The 19,412-nt window shown below is 42.5% G+C and overlaps 1 protein-coding gene across 3 annotated transcripts in view; it reads left to right on the top strand.

Annotated features, from left to right (window-relative positions):
• Positions 1 to 19,412, top strand: part of BANP (BTG3 associated nuclear protein) — a 154,320-nt gene that overhangs the window by 21,516 nt on the left and 113,392 nt on the right. For all 3 annotated transcript variants that reach the window (XM_082229210.1, XM_082229209.1, XM_082229211.1), the window contains 2 exons: positions 12,315 to 12,437; positions 14,971 to 15,146. In XM_082229210.1, the coding sequence (XP_082085336.1) occupies positions 12,315 to 12,437; positions 14,971 to 15,146 (299 nt within the window). The remainder of the gene's footprint in view (positions 1 to 12,314; positions 12,438 to 14,970; positions 15,147 to 19,412) is intronic.

Raw genomic sequence — 19,412 nt, forward strand, 5'->3', positions numbered from 1 at the left:
CTCATTGGTTGAGATTTAGTCAAGGATAGCTGATCTCCTCATTCCTTTCTGCCCCTTACTGAAAGAAAAAGTTGTCAGCAAAGCATGGCAGGAATTTGTTGGAGATTCTGTGCTTAGCGGTGTTTGTTGCCCAACAGATATCAGAGTAGTTGAAGTCCCAGATTGCTACTGACTATCTGAAACATGTGTAATTTGAGACAAGAAAGCGTCATTGACATCCTTACCTTGACTTTGCAAACTATTGTGGAATGCGGCTACAATGTTGTTTTATTTCTATTTCCATTTATTTTACCCAAATGGGATACCTTGTTCACTCTCTTGAATTTCTGAGAAGGCATACACATTTGACATATAATGTTATGTCCTCTCCTTTTCTTTTGCATCTATATTTTATTTATTTATTGACCAACATGAGTCATCCCCATCAAGTCTGTTATTCCTATCAAAAAATACTTACTGTCCTGAAGTAGTAGTTGCTGCTCATCTTGTTTTCCATACCTGTTAGTGTATAGACACAGAAAGCACTGAATATTCTGCTCTGAGTTTCCCCTACTACGGTATCTTAGTGTTGAGTTTGGCACCTACAGTACCTCCTGGTTTTTGCTGTAGCGTCATAGTCCTTGTCTTTAGTGAACTTACCTTCAGGCTGTTTTCTCTTTCCCTATAGGATTTAGTTTAAAGTCCTCTTGATCAGATTCATCATGCTCTGCCAATCATCTTCATGAGATGCTGCCCATCTCCTGACAAGTAGGAACATATAGACTGTGGTCCTAGAAACTGAACCTCTCTTATTGACATTTTCTTTGTGGGTGGTCATTTGCCTGAAGTACTCTTCTCTCTCTTTGTAGTCCTCTACCTTTTGCAAGAAGAATGGATGAGCACAAGGTCTGAGCTCAATCTCATCAGTTCTTCCTCAGATGATTATCTGTTGGGGATAAGGGTGATTCCTGTATATCTGGGTATGTTTGTTGTAGCAAAACCAGCAAAGAACCTGAGACAAAGCAAGAGCCCAAGAGCCCAAGAAAGAAAGGATAATGATACAATAATTACATTGATATTTAAAGTGCCAAAGGGCATTGATTTTTATTCCACTGTCCACTCCATCTTTCTGTGCCAACTTGGTGTTGCAGTGTGCTGGCTTTAGAGGAACAATTTAATTTACACATCCCAGCTTTTCATTCCTTTTGGATTGTGATATAGAATGTCCGAGTCTTCTGATGCTGCACTTTGCAGTAGAATTTCCTTCCTTTTCAAAATTTTGATTGAGTAATTCTAGACTGTAGAAGCCCCTGCCTGAGAAATGCCCATCCTTTCCTGTATAGTGACAAGGGGCCCATGAGTTTCAAGGTTTTGTGTAGAAAATGAGTGGAATTGAAAGGGATCCTTGCCTTATTGATCAGAAAGTGCGAAGGCGTTACACACAGAGAGACTATCTCCACTCTCATGCACATTCTTTTAAAAAACAGTCACTTAATGGCCCATAACTAAGGAGAGTTGTAATAATGATTAAATAAATAGGTGGGAAATAAATATGTAGCTTTTAGTCTTATCTACCAAGCCAGGCCTGTGGCCCTCTAATACTATGTGGATGTTTTTATGTGCTCTATTTATTTTTGTTGCTAAATTAATATACTAGAGAGGGAGCTGTTTTCAGATTTGTGTTTTACCATGGAGCTTTAAATCAGCCAAGAACTGTGTACCTTTTTCCTCTGGGAAAGAGAGGAAGAGAGAGGTGTGTGTCAATAAGAAATATGACTACTATGTTCATCTGCGGCAAAAACAAAGAGTTTTACGGCACCTGAAAGACTTAATTTGTTGGTTGTGAGCTGAGCTTTTGTGGGCATATGCCTGCATCTTTGGATGAAGTGCATGTTTTAAATATTTTAATATATTTGGAGTATTCTCAGCCTCACTTAGCTTTCTTCAGCTCTGTTCATCTTTTCATCCTGCCTGTTCCCGACATGCATTATCTGGCCTTGGGCCGCAGTCTCTTTAATTTCCTAAACGTCTGGCTCCAGAATTATCTTATCCTTCAAGGAAATATGCTGACCACAGCTTCCAACATGATAATTGACAGCCATGTTTTCTTTTTACTGCAGTATGACATCAGATTTCATCATATTGTAACCATCATGATTCTGTTAATGTGCTAGAAAATGTGCAGTGGCACACAGAATCAAAGCTCTGATATACCAAGTCCAATGTGTTGGCCATGATCCAGCCAGGTGGCACCAGTAGTTCTGCTTGCCCAGCAAGCTTTTATTTCTAGAAGCTTTTGTTCTGTAGTGTAGATTCTTTATCTGTTTTAAAAATGGGTCTAAACTACAAAACACTTAGGAAATGTTGACTTGACTTGTTGTGTGTCTTGGATTTGTTTTCAGCACAGCAGCAAAGGAATAGTTGCCCTTTCAGTTGCCAAATGTAACCAAGCATTTATCATGTGTGTTTCATAAAAGGAATCTGGTGACTGCCACTTTATGTAACCTTGGTATGTGTGCATTTTGTAGGTGTAGCTTTGTGATATGCAATGTGTCTTGCCCTCTCTCAGGATTCAGCAGATTTGGATGTGTTAGGTTTTGATTGATGGGATACATCTTGTGCCATATCTCTGGTATGCCAGCTGGAACGGTTTATTGGCTGGTGTACTGGTATAATTCAATAATGCAGGGTGAGGAAAGTTGCTGTGTATATTGCCCTTAGGAAAGTAATGTGCAAATATGAACAAGAATATATAGACTCAATAAATAAAATAAATGAAAGTTTAGAATCCTAAGGGGAAAGTAATTAAGTTATACATATATACATTTGCATCAACACCAATACATTAGCTAGGCTATCTTCTGGCTGTCAGCAGCAAAGCTTGGTGCGTGTCCTTCCCCCCCTTTTCTTTATATTTGAATCGTAAAGATGTTCATTGATTGCAATAAACTATCCCACAGGCTTGGCCATGTGGTTTAAAATAGGAAAATGGGTTGTAGTTTTAATCACAAAACTTTGATGGCTTAGTCTCTGGGGTGTGCGCTAATCCTCCTTTTCCAGCACTTAAGAGTAGCAGATGTGGAAATTCATTGGATAATGTATTCAGCCCTCAAAAATTTGGTTTACGTATGAATTCTCTTCCTTTTACCCTTTTACCTTTCTTCCTCACTCTAGAGCACCAAGTATGCAGATACAGGTTCTCTTCAACATTCATGATAGGAGCTTGTTCCCATCCTTGCTGAATCAATGTACTTGAAAATTCTTTGGATGTCTGTCTGCTGCAATTTCTCATAATTCTAACCATTACTATTAGGACTAGCTGATGGTCAATTGCTGACTGCGTGAGTAACAACTTAATTTATATAACACATAGACATTGCAAAGTGCTTTACAATAAGTTTTTTATGGCAAGCATCCTTGCTCCATTATTAAGCATGCAAAAGGTCAAAGGTTGAGTTATTGGCATCTGCACGTAGAGTTGGGAAGGTTGCTTCCAGTTGTACCTGAAGTCATTTCTGAGCTAAATTGGTTATGGTTTGACTCTGTAAAAGGCAGCTTCCTGTGCTCCTACAAGTACAATGGCTTGGGAAGTCATTATTCTTCCCATTTTATCTGTGGAGAATTGAGTCTGAGAGTGACCTGCGAAAGACTGTTCTCCAGATTCGTGAGCTCAAGGGAGTGTGTGAGTGTCCCCTGAGAGAAGACTGTAAGCCTCAGACAAGAGGAGAGTTGCCCCCTTAAATTGGTTCAGCACTTGTTCTGTCTGAAATCTCACATTCTTCCATTCTTGCACTTAAAGGTGAAGGAGCCAAGGATTCAATAGTTTGGTGCTGACATATTACAAGTCCTGGAAAAACATAGCCCTTTCCAATATGAGCACTGGTGTTGAGTTTCACAAGGTCAGTTTATAGAATTAAGAATTAAAGCCAATGCTGCTTATGGGACTGATAGTGGAGTCCAATCATTCATGCGAACACATTGCAGAATTACATTTGTCAAACCTTCTTGAACTGACCGAGATCTGAACTGCATTTACTCCATGTTTTCAGAGCCAGCTGCTATTGTTTTCTAATAAGCCATTTATTTTAGGATTGTTGAAGGCTTCATGTAACAAGTTGAGTGCTTCAAGCAACTGATAGATAAATAATAAGATCAAATGCAACTTGCCAGGTTTTTTTTATACATGGCTTGGGGGGCGGACTAAAGGGATTGTATCTGAATTTTTAATCACGTATCTTAAGGCAAAGAACAATAACAAGCTTCATGTTGCAAACGATTACTGTAAAAAGATCTTGTAAAATCTTAACATCTCTGCAAGCCAGAAAACTTTATAAAAGATTTCAAAGAAGAACGTAAATTAACAAGGTGATAACTATAACCAGAAAAGAAGAAATATGAAAGCAACAAAACCAGAGATGTTTGAGTTCTGATGTTCCTTTAGAAGGATTGTGATCCATCCTGAACAGTCAGGAATAGCAAATAGTAAGGTGGAAGCAGAATTGATCTAGCTTTCATAAATCAGGAGAATTGGTTTTCAATTTGTGTGATTATCAAACTGTAATCCTATACACTTTCCCAGTAGTGATGTATGGAAGTGAGAGCTGGACCATAAAGAAGGCTGATCGCCGAAGAATTGATGCTTTTGAATTATGGTGCTGGAGGAGACTCTTGAGAGTCCCATGGACTGCAAGAAGTTCAAACCTATCCATTCTTAAGGAAATCAGCCCTGAGTGCTCACTGGAAGGACAGATCCTGAAGCTGAGGCTCCAATACTTTGGCCACCTCATGAGAAGAGAAGACTCCCTGGAAAAGACCCTGATGTTGGGAAAGATGGAGGGCACAAGGAGAAGGGGACGACAGAGGACGAGATGGTTGGATAGCGTTCTCGAAGCTACCAGCATGAGTTTGACTAAATTGCGGGAGGCAGTGGAAGACAGAAGTGCCTGGCGTGCTCTGGTCCATGGGGTCACGAAGAGTCGGACATGACTAAACGACTAAACAACATCAAATCCTATACACATTCCTGTGGAAGGACTGATTGCCACATTATACTCCTTATGAGGGAATTTGTGTATGGAGTGTGTGTGTTTGAGCTCCCTTCTGTCTATTTTGAGGTCCCAAAGAATGGAGCAGATGTTCACTAATTCAGGTTAAGGGGGTTGAAGACAGTTTCTAGAGAGGAGATGGTATCTCTCTTTGCAAAGTATGCAGTGCATTGCCATAGGTTGTGCACATGTTTATAGAAGTGTGACTTTTTGCAGTATATATATATATGAGCAAGGAGGTCTAATCTCTGTTAAGTTGTCATCTCCTTTGTTTTAAAGAGATCTAACACTTTAGCCACTGACTCATGCTGGCTTCCATTTGCTGTGCCCTTTAGGGTACTTAGCAGCTTCGCCACATGTTTGATTTTGGGGTATGATCTAGAAACTTCATGTGCAAGCCATATTATTCTTATGGAACTTGCATCCATATCAGTGAGGTCCATAGTGCAAAGAACATGTGAAGATACCAGAAACCATCATTTTGGAATTGACCTCTATGCTGGTAATTCTGGATATCTTAGTAAATGTTTGAAAGCATTGTTCTCAAATTCAATGAGTTGCATGAGATTTTTCTTGGTTTAGTTAATAGTAAACAGAAGGGGGCAGAAAAGTATTATATATAAAGCTGAACTTTTGGCACTTATGAGCTCAAAATACTTGGCATGTATCTAATTTTTGCATATGGGGATCAGGTTGAAAATGCAAGCTTTAAAAGCCACCTTGTAGTAAGTTGGGGTGCATGACAGTAGGGGTGTCCTTTAAGAATAAGACTGAGGAGAGCCTGTATGTAAATTATGACTGGAAAGGATACAGAGTGTTACCTGTATGTGTATATGTGTGTGTGTGTGCGTGCGCGCGCGCGCGCACACACACACACACGTATACCCCCCCCCCGAGTGCTAAATAAGTGGGAAGGTGCTTTGGGTTGCCCTGAGCACAATAAATCAACTAACAAATGTTAAAAATGAAGAAATAAAAAAGCTGACTTACCTCAACATGGACATTGTCCAGATTTATTTCTCTTCTTTACCAGCTTCATAGCCTGCATTAAAAGCTGGGGCCAAAGGGTTATTTAGAGACCTTTACATTTAGGGATGTAAATTTCATTATCAAAGCTTTTTGGCCATGTTTAAAAATAACAGCTCATAACAGGGAATGTATGAGCAAGTTCCTTTTAAAAAAAAACCACGATGTCTAGGTATTGTAAAACAGCAGCAAGCTTCTCTTTCCCAGTCTTGGGATCTGTGAGTCATAGAAGCATCAGCCGGACAATTGCTCCATAAATGAACCTTTTGCAATTGAATGCAGTATTTTTTTTCATGAATGGTTACAGTGGGCAATGCCTCTGTGTTAAATGGCCTCCCCCAGAGGAAAACAAACCGCAACAGACTTTATTTAAACAGGCTTTCCGTATTGGTTGCTGAAGTTGGACTTGAAACCATTAAATCATCCCTATGTGCTTGTCTGCCCATTCAAAGGGACTCTTTGTAGAGCTAGGGCTGAGGGGATAAACCCCAGCATAAATGTCTTCTGTAGCTTAGAGAAAGCCACAGTTTTTTGTGCATATCTGAACTGAAAGGTGCTTTTTTAGAAACATACTCGGAATGTTTTTGCTGTTTTAATAAATGCTGCTTTTTTGCCTGTTCATTTTGCAAATTGACCACAACTTCATAAATCTTTCAAGTTCATGAGTCACATTGGGAGGATGGCTGGTATGTTTTGGCTTCTAACCATAAAGTGACTTTAATAATCACATAGGCTATCATTATAATGTCTGCCTTGTTGTGATGCTCCAGATACTTGGGACCCAAAGTGAAGTTTCAAGGTGTGAAATTAAGAGCTGCATTTGGCAAACACAAACACTGTTTGCCCCACCTATTCAGTCAGCTGCAACCAGGGAGACCAGTCATGCTAATGAAATCAAGCACTGTGAAGGTTTTTCCAGTGCAGTTGTCCTTCCACCATGACTTGTGCTGCCACTTAAAGGACCCCCTCATTTGTGTGGGGCTTGTATACTTGTGATCCTTTAGAAGGCAATTGTCTCCCTTGGCTTCAGTTTCCCACATCCATAGCCTGGGCATATCTGAAGCATTGCCTCTTTTCTCTGTCCTGTTGCAGCTTGAGGGCCATGGCCAGATAATCTTAATAGATGTGCAACCCCCCGCACCCCATGTTGGAACATGAAAAGGACCTGCCTCTTAGGGCTGGTCTCTATATGCGACAGAATGAGGTAGTATAGAGGATTGTCTCTCTTCAGAATGCAGGTGTGTGTGGGAAATCTGCCTATAAGTAGAAAGCTAGCTCTTCAGGGAGAGGGCAGGGGTAGAATCTTTTTCTCCTGAGGTGCTTAAAAGTTAAAGGTAAAGGGACCCCTGAAAATCAGGTCTAGTCATGGCCAACTCTGGGGTTGCAGCGCTCATTTGCTTTATTGGCTGAGGGAGCTGGCGTACAGCTTCTGGGTCATGTGGCCAGCATGACTAAGCTGCTTCTGGTGAACCAGAGCAGCGCATGGAAACGCTGTTTACCTTCCCGCCGGAGCGGTACCTATTTATCTACTTGCACTTTGACATGCTTTCGAACTGCTAGGTTGGCAGGAGCAGGGACCAAGCAACGGGAGCTTACCCCGTCGCGGGGATTCAAACCGCTGACCTTCTGATCGGCAAGTCCTAGGCTCTGTGGTTTAACCCACAGTGCCACCCGCGTCCCCCTGAGGTGCTTAGCTTCTTGCTAATGGGGGCCTTTGGTTTGTTTTTACTTGTTTATTAATGCAAGCTTTCAGAAATGGTACTGATTGAAAACTGTGTCGGCAGGTCATAAGAGCCCTGCTGCATCAGACGAAAGGTCTGTCTAGCCTAATATCCTGATTCCCTTAGTGGCCAATCAGATTCCTCTGAGAAGCCCAAAGATGGACATGCAGGCTGTAGCTCTCTTCTGCTGTTGCCACTGCTACTCCCCACAAGTGGTATCTTTTCATATCTTTACATATATGTCAGGACAGTGGGATAAAGATATAATAAAATAAATCCCCAGCTCTTGTGCTACCATCTGATTCTGATGCTAATGTCGGCTAGAACTGTGGTCAGTATCGGAGCAAACAAAGTTGGTACTCTACAAGCCTAGCAAAAACAGTTGGCTCAAATTCTATTATCTAGTATTGCATACAGATATGGGCACTGACAACTGGTGCAGACGCTGAGAAGCAATATAGCAAGCCAATTAATTTGTAAGCGTGGTTTAAGTAATGAAACAGTTTCACTGGTCACCCTTGAAAGTGTGTGTGTGTGTGTGTGTGTGTGTATACAGTCTTGAAAATAGAGACAATGCATGTACTTTTGTAACCCAAGAAATAAAAACAACAGTAAAAAAGGAAAACAGACTGTACTTATAACTGTGTTTAAGGAAAGGCGTGTATCCACTGTACTGCATATTTGATGTGAGTGCATCTAGGATTGTGTTTATAAAGAATGAACAAAGAATACATTTCAAGCCAGGTCCTGGAAATCTCGCTGCCCCTCCTTCATCTCTTTCACCCGGCGAAGTATTTCTATAAATAGCCCATTGATCTGAGCTGTGAGAGGAATCAGCTCCATGCCCAAAGTGTTCCTGTGTGAGTTTTCCCATAACACCAGTCTGACCCAACTCCTTTGATCATTTACCTTGAGGGAGGTGAAATGTCAGTTGGTTCCTTCTGGTTTCCTTCTGGTTTCCTTCTGCCCCACCCAATTCCTTCTCTTCCAGAGTAATGCAGTCTGGAGGGTGCCAACAGTCCTCTTCTTTTACTGGCTGCCTCCTGGGTAAGTGACAGGTTGTGGGCCAAGAAAAGCGAAATGCTGATGGTGATGGATATGAGTCACACATGCTCTTTCCATGTTAAAACTTACCTCTGGCAGGAACTTAATTGTGAAGTACAAACACTTTTTCAAAACAGAGGCCAAAATATGAGAGCCTGAAAAGCCAAGTCCCACAACTTTATTAATGGCATAAATAACTGGTTGAGGCATTTATGCTTTTAATAAACCTGTGCTTTATTTTTCCTCATACTGAGACATAGAAAAATATCCCATATTGTGCAAACCCCTTCCCCTTCTTCTCTTCCCTATTGTAACCCTGTGCCCACCCCACCCCCCTTGGATCTGTAGGGTCCTCCAACTCTCCTGAGCATATTTAGGAAGTGCATAGAGCAGATGAGAGGAAGAAAAGTCATGTTGCCTGAGCAGAAGTCCATTCCACTTGCACCCATAAGCAATACAGCTTATTCTAAAAGTGTTTGTAGTTAGTATATCCAGAATAAACAGACGTCTCAAATTTTTCAGTATATACTGAAGGACTGAACAATGTCCTCTGTCTGAATGCAATGTTGTGTGTCTTTCTCTTCCTCCATTCTGTAGTTTGCTTCCAAATGTTTCCAATTCCCAAGTTATTTTGGTGAAGCTATGCTGGCAGCTCTTCTAGGAAGAACCTTCTTACATTGGGTTTGTACAGACAGAAATGTTTTTAGTTGATGCTGATTAGCTCAGATGACAGGCCTTCTGGCTAACCTTCCTATGATCAGTGGAATCTTCTTCTTCTAACTGAGAAATGTTTTTTAAAGATCTGATACCACCTGCAATTAACCTTTATTCTGATTCTTTGGGGGGGAAGAGGGCTTGTTTGTTTGTTTGTTGTTGTTTTATGCTTTGTTTTGTTAAAAGGTAGAATTGCTTTCACCACATCCTGCTCTCTCTGATTTAGGTTGTTCCTTCTACCACGTGTGGCATGATATATAATTAATTTTAACACTCTTAACTATCTACAGGATTTTGTTTAATCAATACATTTTTAGTTTTTTGCTCATGTGTGTTAAGTATTTTGGTTGTAGTTTGTAGCTAATTGTGTTTGCCTTTTAATATCTGTTTTACCCCCCCCCCCCAAAAAAAAGTATTTGAATGCAAATTGCTTCTTTGGGTCAAGTCCTTTGTGTCCATCAGATAGTACAATTATATGTACAGGAAAAAGAATCTTGGCAGAAGCTTGAGAACCCAACTTAAGCAACTGATATCATGTAGACTTAAGCATTCCTGTCGTCTTAAAAATAGTACCAAGCCCTGTGCAATTAGGATGTGCTTGCTTTCAGACACAATGTTGGCATCTGCCTGTCTCAAGAGACAGTGGAGTGCACCTCCAAGGATGCTCCTTTAGCAGCACAGAAATGACCTCCACAGGGCGCAAGCCTGGGCAGTGTGGATGGAGGTCCTGGACTGCCCAGATAACAAAAAGCCCTCTGGGTATCTCTGATGTGGTTCAAAGGAAAGCAGAACAATACGTTTGGCACCAGCTTGGTTGCAGGAACTGCCAGAAGTCCCAAACTCACTGCATGCAACATGTTTAGTTTTATGTCTGAACTACCAAATTGATTTTGTTGCCTACATCTTGGATAGTTCTGTCCCAAATGTTTTATGCATAGTCATAGCTCTGGATTTTGCCTCTGACTAGAGAATGAAACCATCTCAAACTATCCTGTTCTGAACACCTGACCCTGGTAAGTTGGGAGATAAACCTCCAAAGCCACAATGTCCATTTCTGATGGGCCTTCGGGAATAGTTTCCACCAGATGTTATCAAAGAGCTCCTTAACCCAAGAAATAATACTGGTCTCTTGTGCTAACCCTCTCATCTTGCATGTGTCTTCTTGGCACCTGTGCATACCTGAAGCAACACACACACATGAACGCTCCCCCTCTGCATCCCAAGAGCTGCTTCTCAATACCTCCTGCAACTTCCCACCTGAATAGCACATTCAAGCAGTGTACGTGAAGAGCCATTTCAGCTGAAAGAATTTTCCTCCAGATCTGTTAATGAATCCAGCACATGCAGTATCAATGGCTACATTTAGAAGTTCACCCGTTCACGGAACTTCCACACCAACTTGAATCTTGGCACCTCTGTTTGTACAAATGAAGCTGTGAGTAAATGCATCCTGCACGTAGCTCCAGTCGCTTGGAAGTTCCTTTTGCCAGAGATTTTACTGAGTAGAAGAAGGAAAAATGTGGCCTAATTCAGTGTCACTTTGGAAAAGGGCACAGCTAAAGACAGCTGGGGCTGGGGACAAGTGGTACTTGGTGAGACCACGTTCTCTGCAGTGCAGAGGACCCATAACCCTTTGTGCTCGTTAAATTAATTACTAATGGCTTATATCAGGGCATTTCTTCTCCTTTCATTTTTAAGTTGTTTTAAGTTAATTAAATGCCATCAGGCACACTTTAAAATGGTCTACAAAAATGAATTAGTTCTTTTCTTAAAAAAAGGACTTTCCCATTTTATATCAATTTTCATTTTAAAGATTTTTCTATTCAAAGGAAACTACAGAATGAGCAAAAGCCTGAGGTCTCCATAAATGGAAGCTTAATTTTATTGCATTTATCTCTATTGCTGCAATTAATTATTCAGAGTGTTCATTAAAAATTGCAGCCTTGGTAAGTGACACTTTTTAAACAGGCATTCTGAGTTTATTGAAATTGAGGGATGTGGGTGATAAAGAATTGGACATCCAAAGGAATGGCATTAAAGTGTCTCAAAGAAGGTTCAGAATGTCATTTAAAACTCACAAGTCAAATTGTAGAATACCTGAAAAGTTCTGGGGGAACATGAAATAGAGCAGATAAGTGTGGTGTTTTGTTGTGACCCCTTTAAGCCAAAGGGCTTCCTTCGAGCATGCAAATGGATGCATGGTTGGAGTTGACCCTTTTGTTGGAATGAAATGGAGAAGACTGTTTGTGCAAGAGTATCATGTGTACAACAGCACATGCGGGTTCCTGGACACTGTGTGTAGTGCATCCTTTAGCGTTACCTAAGCTAAATCTGCAAATGCTTTATTCATCTTTTTCTCTCTGCCCCTTAACTTTTCCTACTTCTTTTAGTTAAAGGGTCCCACAACTGGAGTTCCTGTGTTGAGCTGAAAAGGAGAAAGGAGAACATCAAGCAGACTCCCCCCCCCCTTGTGTGTACTTTGAGTTGATAACAAAAATTGAATAATTTTGCTAGAGGTCAGAAAACATTACATAATCCCACAGAAACAGTCAGCCCCTTGAAAGAATTATGAGTTCTAGGAATGGTACAGAGATCAAAATATGATGGATTACAAGCCTTAACAACTGATACATATTAAACAGCCTTGAAACCAAAGAAGGGGAATAACCCAACACATCCGTGGAAGAACTCATTAAAATACCAAGTGTGGCTTAATGAATGGCAGAAGAGCTTTTGACTTTCATTCTGTTTATTCTTCTTTCCTCTACATTTATTGTCTTTACAGTGTTGTCCCTCAGACCACAGTAATCCTCAACAATGACCGTCAGAATTCGATTGTAGCCAAGATGGTAGGACAGGAAGAGCCATTGACCAGACCAGCGGATTCACTGGAAAACATCCTTAGCACGTTAGTAATTGCAACTTAGCAATGCTCTTCCTTCAGTGTACATAGGAAATTTCTTTATACTGAGTCAAGCCTTTGGTCCACCTGACTCAATATTGTCTACACTGAACCGGCAGAGGCTCTCCAGGGTGAATTGTTGTGAGGTTGAAAGGAGTGGAAGGGATGTGAGACATACCCTTGCAACTTAGTGCCCTGGAATTATTTTAGCTCCCTGTATTGGAGCTCATTTGCTTGCTATTCGTCTGTGGCGCTCAGTGCCATGGACATTACATGAATGTATTTATGTTTGCAGTATTGCAGAGAAAATGCTGTTCTGGATGAGTTGATATATGCATGTGACATACCATGGTATGGTATGGTATGTTATGTTATTGATGTATTTTAAAATTATTTCTATACTGTCCTTCATGAAATATGATTCCAGAGCTGTTTACAACAGTGCAGATATCCCTGTACAATAAAACCAGCTTATTAAAATATAGTAATATTCCAACCACAGCAAACCTGTCAGATTTCTAACCATAAGCTCAGTATTAACAACCAACTAATATGGCCCAGATAAAGTGCTTTTTAGACTGAGCTTAAGACTCTGGTTTGCCTAAAGGGAAGTGAGTAAAAAGAGCACAGCAAAGGCAACAGAGCAGCTCACCTCTGGCACAGCTGCTCCCTCTCTGCCCTTGGTCAGTAAAAACACTTGCAGCCTTCAGACAAAGGAGCAAGGATACCCAGTCAGGCAATGGACCACATTGATTGCCTGCAGGATGAAAGCTGAAGGGAATAGCTACAAGGATCTACTGAGAGCCAAGGTTTTGGGTGGGAGCATATGCCTTGGGTCGTCTTCAAGATTGAAAGGCAGGATAGAAATCTAACAAAATAAAATATATTCAGAGTTTATATTTTGAGTTCCTTTATATAGTATGTTGTTGGCATATGTCTGTCTCAGGAGACAATGGAGGAGTGCGCCTTTTGGGGTGAAGTCAAACTGTTGGAAGGTTGCAGTGCCTTCCGTGGCTGTAGAGACTGATACGGGATGTGCTGCTACAGATGCACCGCAGTGTTTCTTCTCTTTGCGCTCCTTCTGGTGGTCATTCCTCCTCTGGTCACTGCTTTGGATACATGACCTGTCTCCAGGCACTGCAGTTGTCTGCAAGGGATTCCCACATGTTATGGTTGATGTTACTAGCTGCCTTGTCACATTTGCAGGCATCTTTGTAACAGAGAGTTGCTAGTGGGCCTGGTGCCTGAAGCCAGTTCCCTGTAGAGCACACCCTTGGGGATCCTGTCATCTTCTGTTCTGTGTACATTACCAAGCCAGTGCAGACGTCACTGAAACAGAAGTGTGAATGTGCTGGGAATGTGGGCTTGGGAGATAGCCTGTCGGTAGAGCATGAGACTCTCGAGGTTGTGTGTTTGAGCCCCATGTTGAGCAGAAGATTCCTGCATTGCAGAGGGATGGACTAGATCAGTGTTTCCCAAACGTTTTTGGGCAACGGCACACCTGTTTACTGAAAAAAAATCTCGCGGCACACCACCATTAAAGCCCCGCCCCGTGACGTCAGCGCGCAGCGAAACGCCGGGAGGGACGCACAAAAGTGAAAGTTTTTTCCCTCCCCCTTGCCGGGGAACCTCCAAGCTTTGGGCAGGCAGGCAGGCAGAGCTGGGAAGGGGGTTTCCAGGGGACACGGCAGCTCCTCGAAAGGCTTCTCTCAGCTGCGCTCAATCCTCCTCGGAGAGGATTTCCCCTCCGGTCCCATGCCTTCGTTTGGGGCATCGCTCCGGCTGCTCCCTCTCCCGCCGCGCAGGAGCGATGCCTCTCTCTGGCTCTCCCTCCGCGCAGGCTGAGGGAGGGAGGGAGGTGCGCGTGTGACCCGTCTCTGCTGGGAGACCAAACCCAGCGAGGCAGAGTCGCGCGGAGGCGCCCAGGCAGCGCTGCTGCCTGCGAGGAGGAGCGCCAGGCAGCAGCAGGAGGCGCGGCCTCTCCTCGCCGCCGCCGCCCCGCCTCTCGCCGCCCGACTCGCCCGCCTCCCTCCAGGCATCTCGCGGCACACGAGGCAACGTCTCACGGCACACTCGTGTGCCGCGGAACACCGGTTGGGAAACACTGGACTAGATGACACTCATGGACCTTCCAACTCTATGATTCTATTATCTGTACTTGAAATTCTGCCCTGCCATGTGATACCCAAAATCATCCTGACACAGCACATGTGGAAGGCATTGAGGTGTACCTGCTTTTCATGCAAAAGGTCCAGATTCAATGCCTGGCATCTCCAGGTAGGGCTGGGAGAGATTCCCTGTCTGAATTCCTGGAGAGTTTTTGGCAGTCAGGGTAGGCAGTCTTGAGCCAGATGGACCAATGATCTGATTTGTTATAAGGCAGCTTCCTATAGTCTTGTGTTCCTATACATGTTGCTGTCCTCCTGTTACATAGAAAGCTCACTTGATAAACTTAGTGTTCTGCAGCACCATGCTGAAATCAGTAAAGCTGTGCAAATATGATTTCCTCAAATTGTATGAATTTCTCCCACTTCCTCAGTGCTGTTCCTGGACGGAGGCAGAATACCATTGTTGTGAAGGTGCCGGGGCATGAAGACAGCCATAATGAGGATGGGGAGAGTGGTTCTGAAGCCAGTGACTCAGTTTCCAACAGTGGCCAATTAGGAAGCCAGAATATTGGGAACAATGTTACCCTTATTACACTGAATTCTGAAGGTAAGCAGATAATAGTTAAGTTCTTTGTCCAAATTAGGGTTGATTTGAATGTTGGAGCCGTAACAGCCTGGTACGGTGCAATCTTTCTGTTCTAGGAGAGGCATGCACAAAGTAGTTTTCCTGTTTCAAAAAAACTTTATAGTTGCCTTTCCTCCCTATTTTTGGCTTGTAGTCTGCAGCACTCTTGTATTTAGCACACCTGCAGTCCCCACTTGCTCTTTTTCAAATGGCATTAGCATCTAAAGAACTATTTGCTCTGGTTTTGTTCAAGGAGCACTGGGTTAACTGAATAGTACTAAAGTGTATTGATGTGTTCTCTGGTTATTTCTTAAACTGTCAATTGGGGGATGTATTGCTTTGTTTTCTTCAAGCAGCAGGTGATGGGCAGCTCCTAAAATGCCAGGGAAATTCACCCCCTTCCACTAGGGTTTGATGTCACCCGTACTCTATGTTCTGTAGTTTTTAAAGTGGCAGATATTATAACAAACACTGCATACAAACCAGCTTTTTTTCATTACTTGCTCTTATTGGTCCAAACAGGCGTTGTGTTCCTGGGACATATCCAGAACAGAATAATTTTTTCAAGTGATTCTGGTAGTCTAACAGATCAAGAACACTTGATTTCAAAAAGTATATAAGGCTTTCAGAACTGTGACTTAATTCTGTGGTTGTGCCTAGAGTTGAAACACAGTCCTATGAAAACAGCTTCATTTCTCTAAGAAGCAACATAATGTACCAGCATGCTGCCTCCTGTAACTCATTATGCCCTTCTGTTAATGTGGAACTCTTCTGAAAGTAAACAGTTACTTTGGCAACTCTAAACAATATTTTTAAAAACAGGAAATTCCCATCAAAAATGTATTGTTTATAGGATAGCCTTGTCAGCAATTTCTTAGTTTCCAAAACTCTGTTCTGGTCTTCAAATATCTGAAAATCAACATTGCTGGAATGCAACCATTTGGAATATGTCTCTAATAATCCTTTTTTCCCCTTCATTGTATATTGAGTCCATATATAATTCCAAATGAAAAATAGGTGCAGCAATCAATAGACGTGGCAAACAATACAGAGTGTGGCAACTGAGAGGAGCAGCCTTGTGTAATTTGAGGGAGTCAGTCTGTGTCTGGGTTGGGGAGGGGGCCTTCCATTATAGTGTTCCTTCTTCGTACACAAAGTGTTCCTTCATGGATAAAACTCTCATGTTGAGAAGAAGACTAGGCTTTTACTATTCTTCCTACCATACCCATTTTCTGTATGGAGGAGCCCTTACTGGAGTGGTACAGCCTAGAACAGTTGTGGCAGATGGGCTAGATACAGAGGTATCTCAGGTAACTGGAGAGCCAGCCAGTCATTAGCACTTAATGCAGTTGCTTTGTCCCTTGAAGTATTAAGAGGTTGCCAGGGATTGATGCATAGGTGATCTTGTTAGGACTATGATCAGAAGGTGACTCTTGTGGGATTCTAAAGTTAAGAGGTGTGGTGATAAATAACTGCAGCAAGATGTGTTGTGGGTGGCAGAGAGGAGGAGGGTGGTGAATGAACTGGAGTGAAGAATTTGTGGTTCGAGGACCCGACCCCCGCGAAGTGAAATGAAGACACAAGGACACGTGATATAAGGTTGATGGGCTAGAAAAGGCCACAACTTTATTGATTACAGCAATGAAAAGGTATTGGCTTAGGCATTGGATCGAAACAAGTGGGTTTATTCACCAGTAGGTGGAGCCTGTTGATGCTAATCCAACTATAGGCTCACCCCTGCTGTCACCGAGGGTCGTGCCATGGCCTCCCGCCAAGGAGGCATCGGACGGAATACACGACCCACAGATTCCTTTAACGGAATACCCCTAAAAATTGAAGGCATAGGCGATGGCCACACCTAGCACTTCGACACACCACAACACATTATTCCAGTGCCTAATCTACCCACCAATACCACAAAAGTTGTGACGATTGCTACGAGGTAGGTGAAAAAACCAAAAAGCCTAATGCCAAATGGAAAAACTCCTACCAGGCCCCCCGGGCAACCAGGGCGACCAACCTAAGGTCCATAGCAAGGCCAATGACCTAAGCCCTAACTAGGGGAGTGGAGGGTGGGTGACTCGCGAGGGGACGACAAGGAGGAATGAGGCCAGGGAGAAGCTGGCGCTGCAGCAAAAGGCTGCTGAACACGCCCCCTCCGCGGCACCTGGTTGGGTGGCCACCGGGGGGGGGCGTGAGCGCCAGCCAGGTGAGCTGGAGGCAGGGGGCCACGCCCCCTGCTGGGCGGTGCTCGGGCTCCTGCCCACAACCGCTCCCCTCTCTTTCAGGGAGGAGAGTCTTTGTCATTAAAGATGTTTCTGAATGGTGGTGTGCCCCCATTCCCATAATGAAGGTGTAACTGCAGAAGCAAAATTCAAATTCTTCATTCCAGTCCATGGGAACATTTTAAAACTCAGAAATAAATAATACTTAAGAAAATTGGTGGAATGTTTTATGTCTTTTGAAAAAGCTCAAATATGAACAGGATCTCCTCCCCCACTTCCTTATGAGAATTGGGATGTTTGTCACGTTGTAGTCAAATTTTCTAAGCAGTAGACTACAGTTAAAATTTTCTGCCCGCAGTATATATTGGAAAAGGCAATAATTTTGAGTAATTCTCTCAGCTGTTTATTTAAGGGAAGCAATTTCTAATGGAGTAAAAAGAGGTTGTAGCAGTCTGACCTTTTCAACATGATTCTTTGGCACAGATTTTCATGCAGACAGATGTTGGACTTTTAATAGGAATCTTGTATATATAAATGCTGGTGAAACCGCCTTTGGGACATCCATCCAGTAAAGCTCGCACCAAGATTTATGAACGCTTTGAGAACAAAGATTAGTTATAGGAATTGCCCTCCAGGCCCCACCCTTGTGTCTCTTGCCTTAAAAGTCTAGAGGTGACTTTGCTCAGCTGTAGAGAAGGCTCAGAAGATAAATTCACTGCATGTCAAATTATTGGGCATAGCTTAACACACATAATGTGCCGTGTAGTTTACCGTGTCTATCATGACAGAAATGTGAGAGAAACACTACAACAGACCCATCATTCAGAAGGAAAACTGGGACTGACCCTGACCAAACTGAACAAATGGTTGCAGAGAAGTGTAGGTCGGGCCTATTCAGTTTCCTCATTCAGTGTACAAGATTTCATTCTCCCTCCTGCCTGGTTTCCTGATTTCCCTTTGCCAGCAGTCAGACAGTTTTCTGGTCCCATGGAACATGCTCAGTCCTCATTGTATTAGGGGTCTCTCTCGTCTAGGTCCCCCTCCCCAGATATTTTTGTATACCTATGCAAACTTCTGGATTTCCCCAAACCTGCTGATATCTCCCTCTTGTGTGTTGGTAGTATGGTTTTAGGCTATAAAAGCCACACCACTTCTGCCTCAGCATTGGAGATAAAGGGAAAGGTATGACTAGCATGCTCTCTCTCTCTCTCTCCCACCCCCCCCCCACGTGGCCTCCAGTGCTGCATCATAAGTTGCTTTTAAATTTAGGATAGCTATTTGCAAAATGCACCAGGATATGCAAGGAAGAGTTAAGGTTAAAATGGCTGAAGAAATTTCTGATTTGGTCACAAAATGTTCATTTCTTTGTTAATGAATAGGAAGATGTTGTGGTCCAAACAAACATGTAGGGACACAGAGTACGGAGCACAATCTGTCACATCAAAGGAATCATGTGCATTTCAGTTGATTTCTGAAACAAGGTTTCAGATTGGTTTTAAGAAGATGAAACAGGTAAAGTCATTTACTAGCCTTGGATTGCTTATACTGAACTCATCAAATGCCCTGTTTATTTTTTTGGGTCTATATCAGTCAACAACTACTTTTTAAAAAGCAGAGTAACACTTAACTGGGGTGCTAGAAGCAGATGAGAATTTTTCTTCTTCTTACTAATCAGTAGAAAGCAGTGCTTTTAAAACCAACAGTTCTATAGCATTATTTTATACTGCAGGGGGAGCTCTATGTCAAGTGAACTTGAAAACATTCTCTGTGTATCTGTGTGCGAGTGTGAGTGTGCACATGTGTTAGTGGTATTTTACAGATAGGGGGTCATTTTCTTCACCACTTTGAAACCTGGAAAATGATGTCACTTTAAAAGTGTTTGTAAACCAACCCAATCAACCTATTTTTTATGATTTTTATAGGCATGATACAGCTTAGTACCTTAAAATAGTTTATATCAGAGGTTTTCAACCTTTTTGAGTCCACTGTTTCCTTGACCAGCTACACTCTTTCTGTGGCACCC

The sequence above is a fragment of the Podarcis vaucheri genome (assembly GCF_965113315.1).
Source record: "Podarcis vaucheri genome assembly, chromosome: 7".
NCBI lineage: Eukaryota > Metazoa > Chordata > Lepidosauria > Squamata > Lacertidae > Podarcis > Podarcis vaucheri.